The sequence below is a fragment of the Lactuca sativa genome, chromosome 8 (assembly GCF_002870075.4).
Source record: "Lactuca sativa cultivar Salinas chromosome 8, Lsat_Salinas_v11, whole genome shotgun sequence".
NCBI lineage: Eukaryota > Viridiplantae > Streptophyta > Magnoliopsida > Asterales > Asteraceae > Lactuca > Lactuca sativa.
Genome location: NC_056630.2, coordinates 82,696,832 through 82,716,206, shown reverse-complemented (window position 1 = coordinate 82,716,206; position 19,375 = coordinate 82,696,832). Strand labels below are relative to the sequence as shown.

Below are 19,375 nucleotides of genomic sequence, written 5' to 3'. Positions count from 1 at the left end.
TGATCATAAGAGAAAGACAATGTCTGAAGTAGTTCCATGGCATGTTCTAAAAGAGTCAATTTGCTTTTATTGCCAAGAGAAAGGGCATTGGAGACGAAGCTGCCCCATTTACCTAAGAGATCTAAGAGATGGGAGAGTCGAAACATATGGCTCTAATATAGGTAAAATCCATTAACTAACTCTTCTAAGCTTCTATTCTAGATTCTTAATACATAATGTGATAAGATTGCAATTGATGTTTTGTAGGATCGAAGAAAAGAAAGGAAGCTTAAGGGAATAAGTAAGCAGAATCTAACCGTGAAGGAATGGATTTTGATCGCATTTCTCGAAGATTAGATTATTGAGCTACTACTTAGAGTTAGAATTAGATAGCTAAGAAAGATGTATTAGCATAGTTTTTCAATGAGTTGCATTGTAAGGACAAAATTTTTCCGCAATAAAATAAATTTTGATTTTATATTATTAATTTATCCTTGCAATGGCGTATATGAAAAAATTGATGTTTGAATTATTAGCAATAATGGATTTGGTTCTTATTATGTTATTTATGGAAAGTAGAGAGTTTATCAAATAGGGAGAGTTTCTCATCGCCCAAGTTTGAATTGGACATAAACTTGGAATCATGCAACTTGGTTGCACGATGAATGAGAAATTTCATATTTGGAAATTAGACTAATTCATTGACAAAGTGTTAAGTGAAGGACTAGGAGATCGAGCACACAAAGTTGCGTGTTAATCAAATCCCACATAAGAGTAACAATGATATTCGTCATGATTTACTAAAGGTTTAGTAAATATGATTATACTTACAAGATTAAGTGTAATTATGAATTGATTAAAAAAAAGTTTAAATCAATAGCAAAACGAATAAGAAGAATCATGTAAGCAGAAAGATAAAAGTTTCTCCATTCTAAGAAGGGAGAGTAGTTTTTATGCTTTATGATAGGTCTTAATGATTAAGAACCATATCTCAATTGATCCTCTAAGTGAGTCTTATGGTTAGGAAGAGGAATCAAGAATTGAAGAAATGGTTAAATCAAGAAGTCAATCATACTTCGTTCAAAAACAAGTCTTTGAGTAAAGATTGTGACATTGAGTGACAAGAATTAGAAAGGTTTATAACATTCATCAAATGTGGAAAGTTGTGATGTCTTGGATAAGACAAAGACCAACTAGGACCCATTTAGGAAGTGTTTTGATAAAAGCTACACTAACTCTTGAATATTTGTTTGTCAAGAAATGGTTGTTGACAAGAGATTCTTATATGTCAAGGAGTCAGTGGGAGTCTTATTGGTCTTGAAAGGTTTCAAGAACAAATCAAATAGACCTTATCGATCATCACTAGCACACGAGTTGAGTTTTACAACCCATCGCGTTGACATTATTTTGTTTCTGTGCCGATCCAATCGAGTTAATTATGCATGTGAGTCCTATGAGTTCTCATTTAAATGCATAAAAGGCAAGGACCTTGATCAATGAAAAGTACATTGATAAGAAAAGGTGAGTTGCTTAACTACTTGGAAGACGTGGTGGGCAGCTGTGCTACCATAAGGCAAGAAATCGAGATTAAGAAAGTTCGGTCCATATGAGTTTGAATTTGTCGTAAACCTTGGTTTTAACAAATTCACATGGATAGGAACACATACACCGTTTAAATCTAAGTGTCATAAGATTTCCTCCTTCATGAAAATGATTGTGAGGAAATGATTTCACTAAGAAAGATTTTAAGAAGATAGTGATTGTAAAATTGCATTCTTGAATTCGATTATGGTTACGGTATCCCTTTCCATAATTTGAATTGTGAGGTTTGGCAATTAGTCTTAATTGTTTAGACACACATATGAACTATCTAAGGCAAAGGTGTATAAGTTTAAGAGGCCTTTATAAAAGATTATCAAAGCATTAACTATTAGAAACATGGACTTAAGAAATTCAATAGGTATTGTTTTTTCTGGAAGTTAGCTGTTTCTGAATACATGTCGAAGCTAGTGGGAGCATAAGTGTTATGTTTATAATAATCATCATGATAGTGGGAACATAAAAGTTATGATTGTATGATTATTAAGGCACGTATTACAAGTTGTCAATATTAATTATAGAAAACAAGAGTTATACCTTGCAAAGTCGTAAGGGTTGTAAAGTTGTTTTGCTATAATTAAGGGAGAGAATATTATGCTTCATTTCAAATCTAAAGGATTAGGTTGAGAAATGTTAATAAAATTAGTCAAGGGTACATAGTGTGTTCTTAAAATTTCAATTATGATTACGACATTCCTCTTCACAATTCGAATTTTGAGAACATAGCAAATAAAATATTATGGAAGAAGATTGATGAAGTATCAAATCTTTATGCATCGTGTCCCATACGCTTCGGGTATTGGATCGATTGCAAATGCTATGATATTTGACCATTCTAAAATTTTCCAAATGTCTAGCACATTTAGAGGGAAAAAGGACAAGAATCAGTTTTGACAAAAATAATTAAACAACTATCAAAGGACAATCCAAAGTTAGCCGAGGATTGGTCGCTTGTGAGTAGTTGGAAGTATAGTATTGGAAAATATGGAAATGTTTCCATATTGGATGGATCATATCGACATTACTATGAGTAGATGAGATTCTATTAAGAATGAGTTGTCATATGGAAAATATGGAAACGTGTCCATATTGGGAATTGAATATTGAAAATCTATGTCTAGATTAGAAACTTTTATGCAAAAGGATGTTCAAAGGAATGTACTTTGAGTGAGAGACATCATATCTAAGGAATTGTCTTGTAACAATGTCCAATAGAGGACTTTGTAATATCATTGACAATAGTCTTTGTGACTTTGGTGCAGTGACATTACGAAAGGATCATTGCATAGAATGTTAGAATCTAGCATATTTTATAAGTAACAAGAATTTGATATTCTCAAACTTATGAAAAAGGATTTGGAGTTGTGAAATGAGTATGATTGGAAATGTGTTCAATGTGATCTATTTCACAAAGTAAGAACCATAGGTAAACATTGTGTGCATACTAGGAGCATGGGACACGTGTAATAATTCAAGTAAGAAGTTGATTACCCGAAACGACAAATAATGAGTAATCGATATGGTGATAAATAAAAGGTGTTTTATTTATGCTCAAAGGTTGAGGCCATATGGGATTAGTATTATTCTTGTGTTTCACTTTGCATGTTTTGACTTCCTGAATAATTTATTTGGTTAAGCACGGTCAAATTATTCGAATGGGCCACAGTCGTTCATATGTTGGAAGTAGGTATGAATAAAGACTGTCGTGAATTGATGTGTGGATTGTCTAAAAAAGTATTAGACATAAGCAAATGTTTGCTGCAACGTTCATGAGTGCTTATGAATATGAATTTGAGCATTGGATTAAACCCACGCTCACTTGGATCACTCCATGGATTGTGTCACGAGTGATTGGTGAGACGATAACATTTTATATTCTTGAAACCGAGATGTGTGAGTTGTATCTTGCAAATCGGTTGCACATTGATAATATGTAAACGCACCAGTAACTTGGTGTTATAAAACATATTGTTGTGTGTAATTTGGTGAGTGAGTGCAAGCAAACATTGAATCAAAGTTTATCCATTCCTTTTATCCAAAGAAGGATAAAAGCGATATCTTTGGGCCCCTCGATGATTTAGTGATGACAAACGTAAATGCTCGGCCGGGCTAGGGCTAATTTGATTTGTTCAATTAGTCAGTCGTCATAAATCAGGAATCGAGATATAGTACAAAGAGAATGATTTGAAATCATATCTCATATGATATCTAGAATGGAGGAATATATGATCCCTTATCTAAGGACACACGTATCTGATAGGATCAGAGTTGACAGCGGCTTTGGAAAGCTACGATTGCAGATTAGGATATGAAGTCATACGCATAATAGTTATTAGACTTATCCAAGTGGGAGACTGTTGGATTAGTGTCTAAGTCCATAACTATTTTGGTATGTACTTGATCCGATGGTGCATGGTCCTTTTGGGTTGCCTTCACCAAAGCAACTTGATAGGATGAATTATGGAGAGAAAGGATTAAATATGATTTATTAATATATTATGAGAATAATATATTAAAGGAGAAATCATATTGTTTAATTAATATTAGTCAAGAATTAATTGGTAATTAGTTTTGTGACTAAAAGAGATTAATTAAACTTAAGGGACTGGAATTGTAATTATAAGATAATTGCAATTTGGGCCATGGATTGCCTTATATTAAGGAGTGGACGAATTCTATGGGGAAGCCCATATGAAATCGTCCAAGGCCTTAAGGAAAGGGATCCATGGGTTGCTTAGGGCTTAAGCATCCAAATCAGGGTTTCCTTGTTAGATAACCCTAATAGCTTCACTATATATAGAACCCTTAAGGCTCAAAAACGTGGGGAACTTCTCTTCTAGGGTTAGTACATGTATTGGGCAGCCTCCATCCTCTCTCCTCTTCATCCTCTTGCTTATGATGTTTGTGAACCATTAGAGGAGTGACAATTGTGACTCTAAGCTTTCTAAAGTCAATACAAGGAGATTTGGGATTGTTATTGCTACATAACAATCAAGGTAATATATTAAACCCATTATTATGTTAATATGATTACTTGTATGCTAGAATTAGGGTTTATAGTCTTGGATAACTTGCATGTACAATAGAGAAACCTAGATCCAAGCATTAGGGTTTGTATGAGCACATAGGATGTTCTTAGGACCAAAACCCATCAAATCCGATCTGGTGCCCTCACCATAAATAACCAGTTCTCCCCCACTTGGGGTTTGAACTACAACCCGCTGGCCCTCGCAGTCAATCATGGCACCGAACCGACTCAGCCAATCCATACCTACTCTCATACCAACATCCCCCATGGGGATAGGAATCAAGTCAATAGGGAAGGGTACCCCAAATATCTCTAATGTGCAACCCCGGTAAACTGAAGAAGCAGAAACCCCGAGTTCGTTGGCAATAGAAACTAGTAATTGACACTCAAGCTCCCGACCGACAAATCGAACTCTCCATCGAAAGTCTGAGAGACGAACGACCGACTCGCACCCAAGTTGAACAATACCAAAGCAAGTAAAGATTTCACTAAAAACGTACCTAATACAGGTATACACATACATAAGCATAAAACATATACAATCAACGAGATAAAAGGATACAAACATACCAGCCACCACATCTGGTACTGCTCTGGCCTCCTCGGCTGTGAGCTAAAAGGCGCGTCCTTGAGCCTTCGGGGGCTCTGCTCCGCCCTGCCTCCCATCAGTGATCCTCAGTGTACCTGGCGTTGGGGCCTGCGTTAGCCTGGAAGCTAACTACGGACAGTTGGTCTTCACATGACCAACCTGATGACAGTGAAAACAAATCCTCATATCTGGGGTAGGGACGGGCTGGCGACACTCTCGTGCGTAGTGCCCCTCCTTGCCACATCTGTGGCCTCCAGTACTCAATCGTCATGCTCCGGTATGAAACTTCCCACACTTCCCACAAGTGCGGGCACGCTGCCCTCCCGTCCTGGAATCAGCGGCCTTGAACCGCTTCGGCACCGGCTGCGCCTTCCCCGGGGCCTATCTCAACTCTCGTAACTGTAACTCAATCTCCAGCTCACACCGCCTTGTGGCCTCCTGAAGCTCCAACAAGGTGTCACATCTCTGTGTCGCAACAAACTGTCTGATATCAGTCTTGAGCATGCTCAGATATCGATTCATCTGAGCCTGCTCAGAAGCAAACTCCGGGCAGAACATCGCCCTCTTAGTAAACAACCTGGTGATCTCCGTTACCGACTTTGTGCCCTGACGTAGATCTAAGAACTCCTGTGCCAATCTCTCCCTCTCCACCCGTGGAACATAACGGGTACTGAACATGTCTCTGAACTGATCCCAAGAAATTGCAACTTGCTGCTCCTTAGTGTATGATCCGGTCACCAATCTCCACCAATCCTTCGCTCCGGACCGTAACAGGTTCAGAGCACACCTCACCCTCTGATCAGCAGGTCATCAACATGTGAAGAAACATCCCTCCACATCAGACAACCATCTCATAGCGACGATCGGATCCTGAACCCCATCGAAAGTAGGGGCTTCGTGTTGTCGAAGTCCCAATACTGAAATGCCCGGACAGCTCCTCCCCCTGCTGCAGTTATAGCCGATGCCGCTGCAGCGGCAGCCGTCTCAGCTAGGGATGCATAGCGCTTGTCAAAGTACTCAACCATGACGGTCTTAATAGACCCAAACATCTCCGATAACTGCGCCCGGAACAGAGTAGCAACCTCATCATGCAAAATCTCACGAATCTTGACATCCAACTCATTCGTCCCCATATGACCGATAACCTCGGGCGGTGCGGATCCATCCTGACCGCCAGCTCCTGACCCCGATCTTGATCTAGATCCAGCCCCAAAACGTCTCGTAACCACCATACTGAAAATATACCAAGGAAGATATCAGATAATCCGCATAATAACTAGGAACCAACTCCCAACTAGCCCTAGGGATTATGACTTCCTTGACACGCGTATGGGTCCTGTGCTTTCAGTAGTACGAGCCCATACTACCTTCCACACATACCCATATTTGTCGCAAGTATCATCATAACGCCCTAGTATACACATGCATGGTTTCCACTCAACCCTTGCTCCTAGTGAAGGGCCAATTGTTTCATAACTGGTCTACTGACCTCCTACAACTCACCCATGAAACTTCCACCAACCCTGAAACACTAGTGTATGCTAGCCATACATAACGTTGGACCCTATAGACTTTCAAATATCTGATCCTACCCTAATCCCTTAATCAAATAAGAACAGAACATAAGGCCAAATCAAACATACTCAGGCTATAAGATCTTAATTAGGTATAACCATGATGCATACACTAATCGACTACAGTAATGATGTCAATCTCATATAAAGGAAACCCTAGGCTAGCAAGCATCACATAAACATACAATTATATCATGCAATTTCCTTAAGATCTCTAGCCTAGCACTAGCATGCTATTCTAACATATCACATAATCAAATAACTGTATAGTATTTTGGGGTCTACTTACTGGCTCCAACTAACGTACACATCACATCCCTTTTCTTTATTTTGAAATTCATTTGAAAATCATTTGGAGAATCCTTTCCTTGATTTGAGACAGGATTCACATGAATGTTCCTCCAATTCACTCAAACCAAGGCTCTGATACCAACTTATAACAACCCAAAACTTTGCTAAAAATTTTAAACTTTTCAAAAACCAATCAGAGTAATCAAAAACTATTCAATCATCAACATAGTTCACAATTGTTTCAAATGATTTCATATCAGAGTTCCCAGAAATCCAAAATCATAAAAATGTGAGGATGTATGCATCACGCCTTCGCCTTGCCATGGTCACCTGAAGTACCTGAAACAAAAATCGATAAATGTAAGTTCGATGGCTTAGTGAGTTACCCCCAAAATACCAACATATACCACACAAAAAAATAATAACAAACAACATGTAAAAACGAGCCTTCAACATGACTGGACCGCCTCCTCATGGCCTACAACCAATCTGGACCGCTCCCGAGCCTTCGGCATGACTGGACCGCCTCGCAGGGCCTACAGCCTACCCGGACCACTCGTCGGGCCTTCGGCCTGACTACCTATCTGGACCGCTCCCGAGCCTTCGGCATGACTGGACCGCCTCGTAGGGCCTACAGCCTACCCGGAACGCTCGGCAGGCCTTCGGCCTAACTGGACCGACTCCTCAGGGCCTACAGCCTATCCGGACCGCCCCGGGTATGTTGGCCTACAACACGAAGCAAGACCGCCTCAACCCAACCCCCAAACAAACAATCATGTGCACATGGATAACATATAAACAATAACATGCATATAACAGTCAACCGATCTAACATATCACAAACATAGCAATGATCCTATAACCAGGACACTGACCTAACCAGGTCACTAAGCATAAGCATACCACCATCCTAACTACCAGGATGTAATCAATAAACATATCATGCCATAATCCAGATAGAAATATATATATATATATATATATATATATATATATATATATATATATATATATATATATATATATATATATATATATAAAGGGCCTGCCTTGGTGCTTAAGACCCTGTTGATATTGTGTGGATAACTCACATCGCAAGTAGTGTAGAACTGAACTGGGAGTCTCCCGCCGCTATATCACCGACCACCCTAGCTGCCTAAAATGGTGAACACTAAATTAATAAGTGGGCTCTCCAAAATTGCCAAAGGGTCCATATTGTCCATTTTCCTAATTTGGGCCTAAGGCACAATATCAAGACACTTAACCCAAGTCCATATGCACAAGCCCAATAATGGCCCAATTTTCCTAATTGGGCCTAACTTCCTAATTGGGCCTTACCATGGGACCCTTTATCAAAACTGGGCCTACTTCAAATATTCAGGCCCAACAAGGCCCAAGTCCAAAAAGTCTAACAGCGGCCTAACCCAAAGCCCACAAGTCAAAAGTCCAAACCGAGGACGTACGCGGGGCGTACGCCTGCCCTATGTTGACCGCCATTGGGGTGGTTGACCTCATACGCTGGGCGTATAGAAACTATGCGGGGCGTACGCGGGGTTTCACCAAAACCCTAATAAGTGCTTAATGGCTTAAGCACTCAAGACCAACTTCCAGATCCATCGACCAAATGTGCCCTTGAACCATAAAGTTTCGAACTTTATCACTTTGGACGTCCATAAAGTTCTTAACACATGGTCTTAATCCATTAAGAGCTTCCTACTTCATGCATGAGACAAATCTAGCTATTGGGACCTCATTTTTATCACTTAGGACATATTCTAGGGTCTTAAAGGAAAACCCATTTCGTCCAAGACATCACATGCACCATTTTGGGACTTTTGGGACAAGAAAGCTTCCATAAAACAAAATGACTAGATCTATAAGACACAAGCATAAAGTTCCAAGCTTTTTACCTTCTGGAGCTTCTTGGACACAACACAACTTCAGATCTATAGCCTTGATCTCCTTCTCCAACTCCTTTAAGCAATGACTTCACCTTCAAAGGTTCAAAATGCACACCAACTCACACTTCTCACATAAAACTAGGGTTTGGAACGTTTTTCTGAGATATAGAGGTTGAGGATAAACAGAGGAATGAGCTATAAGGTTGTTTATATAGTCCCCAACCCTAAATATTAGGGTTTTCTCTTGACATGAGTATGCCCAGCGTACAAGGGCGTGCCTAGTACACTCATCGTACCCTTATGTACGCTCAGCGTACTCCTTCCGGACTCAAAGTGGCAACTTTAGTCCTCATACTTCTCATGGCCCAACTCAACCAACTCCAGGGACTTCAATTGGCAACTTATAAAAGAGGAGGGATCCAATTATACCTATGAAAATTCAGGATGTTACATCCTTCTTGTTCAACCATGGTTTCTTCTTAGAGACAGATGTTGACTTTGAAGATTGTCCGACAGATGGATTGTTGAAATTGGGTTTTATCGGAACTAAGGTAGATTTGGAAAAAACTTTGGAATTCAGAATAAACAAATCGGAAGACTTGTCGTCATCACAAATGATACCATCATCATCGTCACTGTCTTAGGATTCATCATTATCTAGGGATGCCCAAAATGAACTATCATTTTCGATTGGTTTTTCAGAGTCATGTATAGACATCTCAGGAATAATTTCTTCAATAACATAATTGTGTGGAAGACTTGAGTTTGGAAAATAACTCCAGTACCCCCCCTGTGCCACGTGGAATTTCTTGATGTTGATTCAGGTCCAAGGATATTAGAGGCGAAAGTTGTGTGAAATCAGGACATATGACAATGATAGGTTTGAATTCAGGAATCAAGGATTGATATCCTCCTGTTGGCTCTTGAAGAGACGACAATGGAGAGACAACAGTATCTGGATAAGTGTGATTCAAAATGTTATCCATAAAATTCAGATTCTGAAGTTCCTTCAAGGGTGTAGTAACTGGCTTCAGAAACTCGCTTCCGAGACCACGAGCTTTTGACCATAAAATTCAGAAACTCGCTTCCGAAAGTTGTGTGAAATCAGGACATATGACAATGATAGGTTTGAATTCAGGAATCAAGGATTGATATCCTCCTGTTGGCTCTTGAAGAGACGACAATGGAGAGACAACAGTATCTGGATAAGTGTGATTCAAAATGTTATCCATAAAATTCAGATTCTGAAGTTCCTTCAAGGGTGTAGTAACTGGCTTCAGAAACTCGCTTCCGAGACCAGGAGCTTTTGACCAAGGGTGAAGAAAATTATGGGTCATCTGTTCATTTGCTTCAATCATGTCAATGAAAGTATGCAACTTATCAATATTAGTATTAAGACAAATATTATCATTAACCAAAATATTTCTTTCATTAACATAAATATAACACTTGTCATTTAAGATTTAATTAATTAATTAATTAATCAGAATTAATCTTGAATTAATTGGAATTAATTAACAGAAATATGAAATCAATAAGAATTAATTACTTATTAATAAGAATTAATCTTAAATTAATTGGAATTAATTAAAGGTGCAAGGGTTGAATTGTGATTGTTCGTAGTTGATCAAGGAAATGCAATTCTAGATGGTTCCATATGGTGGATGGTTTTTATAGAGCTTTTAGGGTTTTCGAAAGCCTCCTGAAGCTGATAAGGATAACTAACTTGAATAGTTAAATGTGAATATTTTATTATTCAAATAAGGGTTTATCCTTCAGATCCCCTAGCTATAAATATCTTCCTTGGGCATCAAATTTCATGTTTCTCACTTTCAAGAAGGTTATACATGAAATTCTCTTGCTCATCCTCTCTCCTCTGTTGTCTTCTAGTTCTAGGGTTTAGGTATAAACCATTAGAGGTATCATCCTCTTGGTGCTAAGCTTTCCAAGATCAATAACTACAAGGGATTGAAGTGATTTGTTTATTACACAAATAAAAAGGTATGTAACCCTAACTTGGTATTTTGATTATATTAGGGTTCATGTTAGTTTTGTTGTTCAAAGTATGTTGTCTTTAAAGTATTATGACATAGATCATTCATGTTGCATGTATCCTTAAGTGTTAAGTGAAATTCCGAAGCACATTGTTTTTGTAACCTATAAAACTCATCAAAAACAATACTAAACTATGATCATTCAATCTTTGCTTCACTTCAAAAAGTCCACCAGCTCGGATAACTTCATTATCTCGGATCATACCACTCTACACTTCATTGAAAAACAATTATCTTGGAACTTGGAATTTCGGATTGCCAAATGATCACTTTTTTTGAACTAACAATAACTTTGTTGCTTCAACTATTAGTTTCAATCATCGATTATCCAGTCGTTATCTGCCTTGATCCCCAAGTCACGTAGTATAGACAATTGAAAACTTGACCGTTGGCATTTGAACCTGCCGAAACCCTAATTTATCTTGAGAGCCTTCAGGTCAACTTCTAAAAAAAGTTGTCTAAATGATTTGCTAACTCATCTTATTTCAAATTTTTATTAAGTTAACACATATCAACCTAAAGTCATTTTTTTAGTTACCATTTACCAAGCCGCTCTATTTGTCAATTTCGTCAAATTTGTGTTCTAACAAAGAGTTGTCTAAAATGATTTGCTAACTCATCTTATTTCAAATTTTATTAAGTTAAACACATATCAACCCAAAGTCATATTTTTAGTTACCATTTACCAAGTCGTTCTATTTTTTCATTTTTTTCAAATATGTGTTCTAACAAAAAGTTATCTAAAATGATTTGCTAACTCATCTTATTTCAAAAATTTTATTAACACATATCAATCAAAACTCATATTTTTAGTTACCATTTACCAATACGCTATATTTCTCCATTTTGTCAAATTTGTGTTCTAACAAATATATATATTAAAAAAAACCTACCATTTTATCCCTATTACTAAAGTTGGTTGCCCATTTGAGATTTGAGCATATATGAAAAGGTTCCCATTTGCACCCCAAATTGATGGAGGTAGGTCCCACAGAGTAACAAAGGAAACAACATAAAGTTATTGCTTGCTACAAACACAAACTAATGTGTGGTGTATCCCATTAAGTTATAGTGCACAGCTCTTTTATGAGGTTTCCGACATGCACCTACCCTTTATGGCTAAATTTGTGATTACGAACCAACAATCCCCCGACACACATATATTGTCCCTACCTCGACCCAAGTTGCCCTTGTAACTTGAACATGATGTGAAAGCCTTGTTTGTATAGTATATACTAGCACATTAGCACCTCCTTTTTTAGTAATCTTAGTTATTAAAATTTTATATATATATATATATATATATATATATATATATATTACATTCCATTGTCTTTGTATAGATATACATCGGGATCATACCAGTCTTGCTTTTGAATCACCCAAAACATCTGGAAATTCAATAAATAAGTACTTGGAAAACAAACAAGACAACTAAAGGTCTGTGTTTGGTTATGGTATCATGAAATGGAATCACAAAGGAATAGGATGAACACCGTAGGAATCAGCAAGGTAATGGAATGGATTATTACATTCCATTGTCATGTTTGGTTGGCTTGAAAGAACATAATGGTACAACATCTTGATCTTTCTTAATTTCCAGTTTTTCTTCATCATCTTCGACTCTCTTTAACCCCAAAATAACAAAAACAGCTTCTTTACCAATCATTTTCTTTCCTCTCCAAAGGGAACCTCTAGGTAATAGCGAGGCCTCAAACATGTATGAAACTGGTATTGGTAATGACAGATATCGTAAACAGTTTTGGTTGTGTGATTGAATGCTAATGGTGATGTAGTGCCAGAAGAATAAGAAGAGATGTAGAGTTTCAAAATGGGTATTCTGATAATCGTAGTTTTGACCTCAATAGACCTCTAATGGCTGCCATTTGATTGCTGAGCAAACCAACACCTGCTGTCCAAAAGGCAGTATTTCCCATCAGAATGGTATCTTATTTAAATTATACCAAAACAAGTAAAATATTGTTTTCAACCAAAATTATTCTGATCCTGTTCTTGTTTTACAAAAAGTAGACGCTATTTAATATAAAAAAAGTAAACCTGCCATTGCTTGAAGAACAGATGAATAAGGATGTTATACAGATCAGATGAACCATGTTATAAAGAATAGATGAATCGATGTTTTATAAAGAACAGAGGATCAATTTTGATTTGTAAAATTAAGAACGATTAAGATGCTGTACCTGAGTGAGGTGTGCACGCATAGTCGGAGATAAGGGATCGATGCTTCAAAAAGTTTAAATCTTCATTGGAGCAGGAACTTTGGGAGTTTGAATTGGGATGAGTGAACTGATGAGAGAAAATGTGACGCAATACTTTCAAGTTTCAGCCCTTGCCAAAAAGAAACCCTTTAATCATTAGAATTTACTTTCAAATCTCCATATTTCAAGAACTAAAAATACCTTTTTAATTAATAAGATAGCAGACCCGAGCGAATTGATACCCGTCGGGTTTCAAGCGGGTAATGGTTTTGTAAAAATGAGAACATGAACTGAATTCTGAAATCGTTTATTGGTGGTTCCCCACTTTTAGGAATACCCGTGCTTACCGTTATAAAAAGTATAATTTATATATTAATGATTAAAATTTAAAACATATTTATTATTGGTTTTATTAAAAGATTTGCCTTTGAAAATACTTTAAAGACTTATTTTATTTATTTATGTTAGGAGGATGGATTTATCCATCATGTCATTTCAAAGAATCTTTTATCTAACCATGGTGGGATATGTAATATTTTTCGCATGGACACTTCAAGATAAAAAATAATGTTAAAAATTCTTATATAAGGTGCTAAATATGTATATTTCATGAATTTTTTTTATCAACTTTACTAATTTATTGAGATAATTCGGGGAATATGCCATAAAATAGAACCAATAGTCATGTATTTGTTCTTTTAAATAGTTAATATCTAACTTAACTTATCAATATTTTTTATTTGTTTTTATTATATTATCCACTTCGTCTTTTATCGGTGATAAGTTGTTTTGTAGACTCCATATCACTAGTTATGTTCACATAGTTGATGCTACAATAGCACCAAAAAAAATTCGTTAGTCAATTAGAAGCTTAATAATTTAAACAATAAATAAATTGTTATTGATTCATAACATTTTCTATTTACATAAATAGTTGGCCATAAAAATATTACATCTTTATCATAAAATAAAAATAAAAATCACTAGCTTGAAATTGACATAAAATGCAGAAAAAACTAACAAACATGTATCCGTTTGAAAAAAAGATGGCTATGTTTTGTTATGATGATCGGTCATAACCAACATTATGCGTTTATCAAACGGATATTTCAACACTAAAAGCAAACAATTCATAAATTTTTTTATGAAGTGTTGGACAAAATGATGTTTTTCGCAAAAAACATTTTAGTATCAACTTCTTTTAATCTAAATCTCAATATTCTGATACATAATAAGAGGCTACGATAGGTTTTCAAATGAGCAGTTGGTGCACTTGATGACACTTTGATACATGTTTTGTCCCTGCTAAGAAACAAAATTTATATAGAGGTAGGGAAAAGACGATTGTTACCAAATGTATTGGCAGTTAACCAATTAATAAAAATTTAATATGCACATGCAAAACTTTAGAACGTCATTGAACATGCTTTTGGTGTCTTGAAAGCACAATTTTAACTGTTTTCTACTACGGAGGGTTGTAGATGTGGTCCGCAGACTTTAGCTGTTTTTGCTTCGAAAAAACAAACAACACCTAAGTTAGTTATATACATTTGGAAGAAGTTAGGACTTTAAGTCGCTAAGCTTCTAATTTTATCAAATTGGCCAACAAGCTTTTTTTTTGTTTTATTATACCATTGATTACATGTATATAACATGTGAAATAGAGTCCATGTAGACAGGTAACAAGTAATCATAAGTAAAAGATGAAGTCGATGGTATAATCAAACCAAAAATATATCGTTGGTCAATCGGATACAATTAGAAGTTTAGTGACTTAGAGAGAATAAGATGAGGCTCACTTTCTCAAGACCTAATAAACTACTATCTTGATTACTACTATACAAACATCTTGGCGTTGTCCAAAATAATTTTATATAGTTAAAAGTTTGGCAAATATATATTGATAATAATATTGATGTTGGGATTATCTATTAGATAATAATTGTTGCATTAAGTTGATATATAAAATTGTAGTAGTTATTTTGAAGCATATTAAAAGATAAAATATCTAATATAACATATCTTTTAATGGTCTCTACTTCAATATTTGCTAAGGATTGAGCTTTTCTAGCTTGTCTTTCCTTTTTGGTGTCTGTGCATTTAACAACCAAAGGTGTTTAGTTGAAAACCTAATACACAAAAAATACGTAACAAGATCACAACTACACAAACCAACGGCAGTTATACAATCCAAATAGAAATACAAAGAGTATATTGCAGGAAATAACAGCATTCCTAAAGTCATTTTTACCAATATGAGGAAAATACTTTATTTTTTACTCATAATAGCAACATACTTTCATTTCGCTATTAATAATGGCAATGTACTATAATCTAATTTCGGGTGCTTCAACTACTAGTTTCAATAATCAGTTATCCCATCATTATCTGCCTTGATCCCCAAGAGACATAGTATAGACGATTGAAAAGTGATTTGATAAATGACAACTCATCTTATTTCAAAAATTCTACCAACGATATTATTTTCATAATAACTCATATGCTTAAGTTAACCCATATCAACCGAGACTTAATATTTACTTGTTACCATTTACCAAGCCGTTGGTGGTTATGTCATTTGTCAACTTTGTTTTCTAACAAACACTGAAAAGACCACCATTTAATCCAATATTCAAGTCGTTGCCCATTTGAAAAGGGTCCCGGACCCGGTCCCATTTGCACCTACCTCATTTGATCCCAAACATGCCAAAATAAAAATATTATATTATTATGTTTAATATGAAAACTTTCACCAAACATGCCAAAAATAAGATCATCCTTTTCCTTTATAAAAACTATTATGCAATAACACAGAAGGAAGTCATCTCGGAAGACCTTTTGTTTTTTCTCTTCAGTTCCATCCTATGGAAATAAACATTTGATCCGAAATTGAAAGATAACTAAACAAACAAGTTGTTTGCAACAGCATAAATAGGCTAATTTTCCCTTGAAGCAAGTAGAGCGATGTTAAATAAAATACTAAAATGTATACAGACAGTAACAAGATTGATTCTGGGACAACATTTGAAAGATAACCAAAAGAAGAAACCTTTCATTGCAATCAACGGTGTACTACAGAAGGGCCCACAAACGCATATCGAGAAGAAACAGCTCCACCAGATCTGCTGTATTCACCCTGACCAATGTTTTGTTGCTGCTCATTAACCGAATATAACCTTTCTACTCTATCAGATAAAATTGTTTCCTGACGAAATCGCCCCTCGCTATTTTCCACACTGATGTTGTCATATTGGTAAGAGGTGGAAGGATGAGGCGGCAGAGGCAGATAACGTTCCACCAAACTAGAAGTTGGTTCATAAAAATATGGTTCAGACTGATACAAACCGAGGGTAGGGGCAGGGGCAAGATTGGAAATTGTATCTATTTTTGGCTTTTGAGTCTCATGTTGACGTTTAAGCCCATATGTTCTATAGTCCTTTTCACTTAGAAAAAGGGTATTATCCTGATCACCTCCAGCTCCATAACTTCTACTATATTGTTGCCCGGGTAGGATCCTCCTGCCCGAATCATCTTCTCTTTCTTGACCGGTGGTTCTATTACTATATGGATCATACATAACTCCATAACCCCGATAATCATGTTCGGTCACCATATTTGGGTTTAGGAACTGCATGCTTTCTTGTTCAAGGATGACCGGATGATCATCTCGGGCAGCTTCTCTTTCTCTTTCTTGACCGGGACCAGGTCTATAAGGATCAGGTGGAGGAGCAGTGGTTAAGTTGTGGTGGTGGTGGTGGTGCCTTTCGCCTCTAAGACCGTAACTTCTATACTCTTGTTCGGTCAATAAAAGTGGAGACTTTCTTTCTTGTATGAGAAGAGGAGGTTTTTGTGGAATTGAATGTAATAATGGAGCTGGCTTGAATAAGTTTGTAAGTCTCTTTACCTAACAAATACAAACCCCACCAAATTAGAAAAGCACATAACAGAGATAATGTGACAGAAATAAAAATGGAAAAAAGAGACTCACTTGATCGATAGTTAACTCGGTCTTGAACTTGCGAGTTCTTTCATCATAACTCTCCTTAATAGCCTTCTTAAAAACACTCTCAGGTAGTGGAAGACAGTCTTTATAAACCTCAAAACGAACCTGTACCAATTAAAATTTCTTCAGTAAACAAAAATGAAGTAAGTTTTATTTTTTATTTTTTTAAATAGTAGAAGTGAAAAAGAACCTGAAGAGGAAAGGCCCCACCAAAAGCAGCTGGTTCAAGTTTCATGCCACCAGGTGAAGATGCAGTGTATATACCATATAAAAGCTTCACATCAAAATCAAAGAGAAACAGCTTCATACCAGGTTTGATCCCCATCACTAACTCTTTCTTGTGTGCTTGAACACCCATCACACGGTATCGATAACAATCTCCTTTTGTTTTTCCATTGCACATAAAGATAAATCCTCCAAGTTTTTTCGTGTCTTTATTTCTCTCATGATGAAACCCCTTTTTTGCACCTTCAGGTTTAGTGTTTTGGGAGTTTTGAGTTTCCTTGGTATTTTTTACTACTGGTTTAGATTCTTTATCAGGCGTCTTTTCAACATTTTCAGAGTTCTGTGCTTCCTTTGAACTAGAAGCAATAGGCTTCTCATCAGAGGCTTTATTCACAAATTTACCTTTATTCTTTTCAGAAGTTATAGTTTTCTCTTTCGAGGGTAACAAGGGTGAGCTAGATTCACCAAGTTTAGAGTTTTTATCAGAGGATTTCTTCACAATTTTGCTTTTAGCCTTCAAAGAATTTGGGGTTTTCTTTTTTATTGACAATGGTGAGCTGGATTCAACAGGTGCAGATTTTTCAGTTGAGAACTTCTTCACAAGTTTATGTCTGTGCTTAATAGACTTTTGGACTTTCTCTTTTGAGGTCAACAACGGTGAATTGCTTTCGTTCTTTTGAACGATATTATTTTCTGATGACATTGTCTTCCAGACAAAAGATCGCAGTTTATATATGAACTTTAAGGGGCCACAAAATTATTCACTAAGAAAGAATGTCATCAGCATAAAACTACATGACATAAAGAAAGAGAACCTGCAACAATGAAGATTCATCAAAATATATCAGTATATGAAGGAAAAGAAAAACAAAAACATACTACACAGAATTCCAATTTCTAACTGATGGCTAAGCAGATGCATATGCAGTTTGATGTACAGGAGGCAAGATTGTTTGAAGCATAATGACGCACGTATATTGAACTTTTGATACGATCATATTTCTAATTGACTAATCTCATTGTTCCATTAATACACTCAAATGATGATCGAAAGGGTTGACTTCAAGTTGACTAGCTGCTTATCGGAAGAGTGGAGGCCACTAAAGTCTAGATGCACATACGTCCATCTCATGCTTAAAACTTGGAACTTGGAAGCAAAGCAATTGATTTCCCCCAAATTTTGATGTTAATTTCCTAATATGTTCCGAATCGTAGGATATAATACCAAAAGACTTACCAAGGATATGCATTCAGATGATCATATACTCCATATGCTAAAACTGCAAATAACTGTTTAGATCTTTCATCTTAAGCCTACGTTCTCTCTCACTTTAACGCGCACACCTCGTCCGTCATTCAGATCATTGCAGCAGTTCAGAAGGTTACATCTACTTTTTATATCTCAAATCACAACCAACAAAAAATTTAAACGATTTCTAGCGGTCAGGAGAAGCAAATAAGAACAGAAAAACGAAACGGAGAACGAAATTGACGCGCAAATTATCTAAATTTACACATAAAACACATAATCAAATGAAGTCGCAGGATAACACGAAGAATTTAAAACAAATCAGTAGCTAAAACCTAAAATCGCTAACCTCAAGAGGACTGCTGCAACAAGGACTAAAATCCGGCGATGATGAGGCCGATCGAGATTCGCGAAGAAATTACGAACCAACAGGGTACCTTTATATATCTCCTGGTAAGGCTACCAGGTACCATTTTAGATTTTACCCTAGTTCTTATATATATAACCTGGTAAGGGTACCTTTAACATTTTTACCCGTCTCATTTTTCCTATTAGTACCTTATCAGTAAAAAAAAATACTATTTTTTAGAACATGTTTTTTCTTATTGCGTTAATCATCTCATGTTTAGAATTATTATTATATATATTTTTAATTTATTACTTT

General features: G+C 36.3%; 1 protein-coding gene and 1 long non-coding RNA gene across 6 annotated transcripts; both read right to left on the bottom strand.

The window, feature by feature from the left end:
* Positions 1-12,405: 12,405 nt before the first annotated feature.
* Positions 12,406-13,535, bottom strand: LOC111897866 (uncharacterized). Of its 2 annotated transcripts, XR_002852421.3 has the most exons (3): positions 13,436-13,535; positions 13,217-13,364; positions 12,406-12,924 (listed from the first exon to the last, which is right to left on the bottom strand). It is a non-coding gene; the product is annotated as an uncharacterized LOC111897866 (long non-coding RNA). The 2 variants fall into 2 exon arrangements; XR_002852420.3 differs by lacking the exon at positions 13,436-13,535 and having other exon boundaries at positions 13,217-13,426.
* Positions 13,536-16,174: 2,639 nt separating this feature from the next.
* LOC111897855 (uncharacterized) lies at positions 16,175-19,214 on the bottom strand. 4 transcript variants are annotated; one of them, XM_023893791.2, is made up of 5 exons: positions 19,061-19,208; positions 18,700-18,863; positions 17,428-18,277; positions 17,223-17,342; positions 16,175-17,138 (listed from the first exon to the last, which is right to left on the bottom strand). In XM_023893791.2, exons 3-5 carry the CDS (start codon positions 18,163-18,165, stop codon positions 16,296-16,298), a joined length of 1,701 nt encoding a protein of 566 aa, XP_023749559.1. In that variant the 5' UTR covers positions 18,166-18,277; positions 18,700-18,863; positions 19,061-19,208; the 3' UTR covers positions 16,175-16,295. The 4 variants fall into 4 exon arrangements, with proteins under 4 accessions (XP_023749559.1, XP_023749562.1, XP_023749563.1 ...); XM_023893794.2 differs by having other exon boundaries at positions 18,700-18,853; positions 19,061-19,205; XM_023893795.3 differs by lacking the exon at positions 18,700-18,863 and having other exon boundaries at positions 19,061-19,214.
* Between the last annotated feature and the right edge of the window lie 161 nt (positions 19,215-19,375).